The 5,000-nt window shown below is 33.8% G+C and overlaps 1 protein-coding gene across 1 annotated transcript in view; it reads right to left on the reverse strand.

Moving 5' to 3' along the window:
• LOC106883277 (matrilin-1) overlaps nt 1-5,000 on the reverse strand; it is a 54,709-nt gene that overhangs the window by 9,439 nt on the left and 40,270 nt on the right. The window contains exons 6-7 of the mRNA XM_089350138.1: nt 1,521-2,093; nt 105-137 (exon numbers count right to left, since the gene is read on the reverse strand). Of these exons, the coding sequence (XP_089206264.1) occupies nt 105-137; nt 1,521-2,093 (606 nt within the window). The remainder of the gene's footprint in view (nt 1-104; nt 138-1,520; nt 2,094-5,000) is intronic.

A 5,000-nucleotide genomic window follows, 5' to 3' on the forward strand; every position in this document is an offset into this window, starting at 1 on the left:
TTCAGCATTCTGGCTTTTTTACATTTTCCTATATATATATATATATATATATATATATATATATATATATATATATTTATATATAAGAAGAGGTTTATATTTACCTGCATCGGAGACTGGGACCAGGTTCGGTTCAGCTGGAAACGCAATTAAGAGAACAGGTGAGGTTTACGGGTAAGATATATATATATATATATATATATATATATATATATATATATATATAGAGAGAGAGAGAGAGAGAGAGAGAGAGAGAGAGCTTGCTTACCAACCACATGGTTCTGGGTTCAGTCCCACTGCATGGCACCTTGGGCAAGTGTCTTCTACTATAGCTACGCGCCGACGAAAGCCTTGTGAGTGGATTTGGTAGACGGAAACTGAAAGAAGCCCATCTTATATATATATATATATATATATATATATATATATATATATATATGTATATATATATATATATATATATATACAGATATATAGCTTGCTTACCAACCACATGGTTCAGGGTTCAGTCCCACTGCGTGGCACTTTGGGCAAGTGTTTATATAATAAAGGAAAATGGAGGGTTTAAACCTCAAAACCCTGAAAGAGTTTTTGGAGTTGCAAACGTGGCCCCCCTGAAAAAAGAATATAAAAAAAGCAGGAAAAGAATAGAGAAATCGTATTAGGAAGGCCTTAAGTTCTGCTCTTCACAAATTTGTAATGCTGACCCTTCTGTTCCCTAAATTCTGAATTGTGAAGGGATTTTAAAGCTGAGTTTTCAATCCCTGAGAAGGAAAACCAATAAAAAATGAACCTTTAACAGGGGTTAGGGTTAGGGTTAGGGGTCACAAAGAAAGCAGCTACATCTAAGCTGATTCTTTCCTAAAAACAGAAATGAATGGTCAGCTCAAAATCCTTAACGAGTTTTGGGGGTTGCAAATGTGGCCCCTGGGAAAGAATATAAAAGAAAACAGGAGAAGAATAGAGAAATCGTATTAGGAAGGCCTTAAGTTCTGGCCTTCACAAATTTGTAATGCTGACCCTTCTGTTCCCTAAATTCTGAATTGTGAGGGGATTTTTAAGCTGAGGTCTCAATACCCGAGAGGGAACACTAATAGAAAAGGATCCTGAAACAAGGGCACAGGGAAAGCAGCTTTATCTAAGCTGATTCTTGGCAAAAAACTGGAATGAAAGGTCACCTCAAAATCCTTAAAGAGTTTTTGGGGTTGCAAATGTGGCCCCTGGGAAAGAATATAAAAAAAAGCAGGAAAAGAATAGAAAAATCGTATTAGGAAGGCCTTAAACTGTAATGAAAGGTCACCTCAAAATCTTTAAAGAGTTTTTGGGGTTGCAAATGTGGCCCCTGGGAAAGAATATACAAAAAGCAGGAAATCGTATTAGCAAGTCCTTAAACTGTAGTGAAAGGTCACCTCAAAATCCTTAAAGAGTTTTGGGGGTTGCAAACGTGGCCCCTGGGAAAGAATATTAAAAAAGCAGGAAAAGAATAGAAAAATCATATTAGGAAGTCCTTAAGGGCTTACCTTCACATATCTGTATCGCAAGCTCGTGTAGAATATTATCGATGTTGTTATACGAATTGGCGAGGAAGTAGCGCTTCCCGGGTTTCTGGCTGGCCACGATGTGCTCCAGCTGGACGCTCGACACTTGCGGGGACACACCGACGGCGAACAAGGTTATCCCGGCCTTCGCGGCAAACTTCGCCTCTTTTTCGATCTGCTCCAAGTTCTTATTCTTCGTTCCGGTCACGATTAACCCTATACGGGGCGCGCTGACCTCGCGCCGTAAGAGGGACCGCCGGAAGCCCCTCGTGCGCATGTGTTTTATAGCGTCGTCGACCCCGCCGCGACCCTTTAACTGCTTGGCCCCGGCGATTTTATTAACGATGGTGTCGGCGTCGTTGGATTCGGTGAGGTCGAAGCCTGTTCTGAGGCGTTTCCCGAAGGTTAGGAATCCGACACGGGCCGTAGCGTTCGAAACGTCGAGGATTCGGACCAATCGTTTGAGGAAGTCCATTTGGGAGTAGAACTCTTCCTCGAAGATCTTGTCCGAGGCGTCGGCGGCGATGACGAGGTCGAGGACCTTGCCGGAACAGACTAGAAAAGAGAAGAGGAGAGAAACATGTATATATATGTGTATATATGTGTGTATATGTGTGTATATATGTGTATATAGGTGTATATAGGTGTATATATAGGTGTGGTGTCTTCTACTATAGCCTCGGGCCGACCAAAGCCTTGTGATTGGATTTGGTAGACGGAAACTGAAAGAAGCCCCTCCTATATATACATATATATATATATATATATATATATATATATATATATATATATATATATATATATATATATATATGTATATATATGTGTATGTATGTGTGTATATGTGTATATAGGTGTATATATAGGTGTATATATAGGTGTGGTGTCTTCTACTATAGCCTCGGGGCCGACCAAAGCCTTGTGAGTGGATTTGGTAGACGGAAACTGAAAGAAGCCCCTCCTATATATATATATATATATATATATATATAGCTTGCTTACCAGCCACATGGTTCTGGGTTCAGTCCCACTGCGTGGCACCTTGGGCAAGTGTCTTCTACTATAGCCTCGGGCCGACCATATATATATATATATATATATATATATATATATATATATATATATATATATATATATATATATATATATATGTATATATATGTGTATATATGTGTATATATGTGTATATATAGGTGTATATATAGGTGTATATAAGTGTATATATAGGTGTGGTGTCTTCTACTATAGCCTCGGGGCCGACCAAAGCCTTGAGAGTGGATTTGGTAGACGGAAACTGAAAGAAGCCCCTCCTATATATATATATATATATGTAGCTTGCTTACCAACCACATGGTTCCCAATGATAACAATAAATGAAGACTATTTATAAACAATACCGGTAAACATTCTAAACCAGAACCTAATAAATATGTCTGGGTAGTTCTTTCTTACAATAATAATGTAAAAACAAACTTGGTATCCCAGTTCCAAAACGCTATAAATAAGAACTTTCCTAAACACTCTCATTACTCCCAAGTCATAAACACACACAAGATTAGATTCGGTTTCTCTAACATGAAGAACAGTTCGCAGATATTATCTGCACACAATATGAGGCTTTTACATCCACTAGAGAGTTCAAACAGTAATATCATTGAACGAAACGTTATTAACCCTTACCAAAATAACAATAATAACAATAATAATAATAATAATATAGGGAACAATATTAATAACACGACACATAATAGTAATAGTCATAACAACAAAATCATTATTTCAGAAGTCAATTCCAAGAGAATCTGTTTTTTAAGTGAAAATGTGAGACTCAGAAACACTATCTACCAATGTCAAGTTAGTACTCCCAAAAATACTTACTTTTACGTAGGTTCTTCCTCTACACCTTTATCCACTAGAATTTCTAACCATTTTTCATCCTTTAGAGATAGAAGCAAACGTAATACCACGAGCCTTAGCAAACTAATTTGGGATCTTAAAGATAATAACATTAAATTTAAACTAGACTGGCTTATTCTTTCTATTTCTAAGCCATATGAAAAGGGTGGAAAATTCTGTGATTTATGTGTAACAGAATTTCTTTTTATTTTATTTTCAAGGAATTGTCTAGTTAATACTTTCATTGAACATTCTTACAAATGCAAACATTGGCAGAAACATACATATTCTGCTTTCAAATAAAAATAAAAATAAAGGTTTTTATAAAACGCTATCATATGTACCCGTAATAAATAAATACTTAAAATAGTTCTAATAAAACACTTTAGTTTTTCCCTCAAAGGTTAGAAGATTAAAATTACTTACGATTCTAATTATTTATCTATACTTTCGTAATTTATTAACCTTAATTAGAGTATATTTTAAATCTTGATAAACCATTGTAACAACCACAACATACTAAATTTATGTACGTATGAACATACCGGTATGGGTGTTTTTTTATATATACGCGTGTATCTGTGAGAGATAATGTGTATATATGTATGTATGCGTGTACATGTATGTGTATGTATGTATGTATATATGTATATATGTGTATATATATATGTATATATATATATATATATATATATATATATATATATATATATATATATATATATATGTGGGTATATGTATATATATGTATATATATATATATATATATGTGTGTGTGTGTGTGTGTGTGTGTGTGTGTGTGTGTGTGTGTCTGTGTATACATATTTAGGGTTTTGCATAAAATAGAAGTGTTTTAACTGATTTTTCTGTGTACATATACGCATTATCATTTATAATTTCACTCTTACCCTTGTTCTGACTCTTATCAATATTATTTTTTAAAAATATATAAATATGCATTTACGTATGATTTTTTGGATGTATGGATATTTTTGTGTAAAAATGTATTTATTAAAACATAGGTTTGTTTATATGTTCAAATATGAATGTACTTGTGAATAAGTATGGGAGCATATTTGTGTAGATGTATTTTTTATCTTTATTTTTATTTAAAAAAAAATATAAGTAAACGTTTAGATGTTTATGTATGTGTAAATATAAATGTGTGTATATGATTGCGTAGACAAGTTTATGTGAGTGTGCGTGTCCACATGTGTATGCATGTGTATATGCACGCACACATATATATGAATATATATATATATATATATATATATATATATATATATATATATATATATATATATATGTATGTGTGTGTGTGTGTATATATATATATATGTGTGTGTGTCTGTGTATGTATCTGTATATGTGTGTGTATGTGTATGTATATATGTATGTATGTGTATGGGTATGTGTGCATGTGTATGTATGTGTGGGGGGATGTATGTATGTGGGGGTGTGTATGTATATATAAAACACTTGAGCTATTTTTCTTTTACATATACACATATATATATATATGTGTGTATATGTATGTATATATGTATATATGTATATGTATAT

This window comes from Octopus bimaculoides, chromosome 4 (assembly GCF_046866305.1).
Source record: "Octopus bimaculoides isolate indiv1 chromosome 4, ASM4686630v1, whole genome shotgun sequence".
Lineage (NCBI taxonomy): Eukaryota > Metazoa > Mollusca > Cephalopoda > Octopoda > Octopodidae > Octopus > Octopus bimaculoides.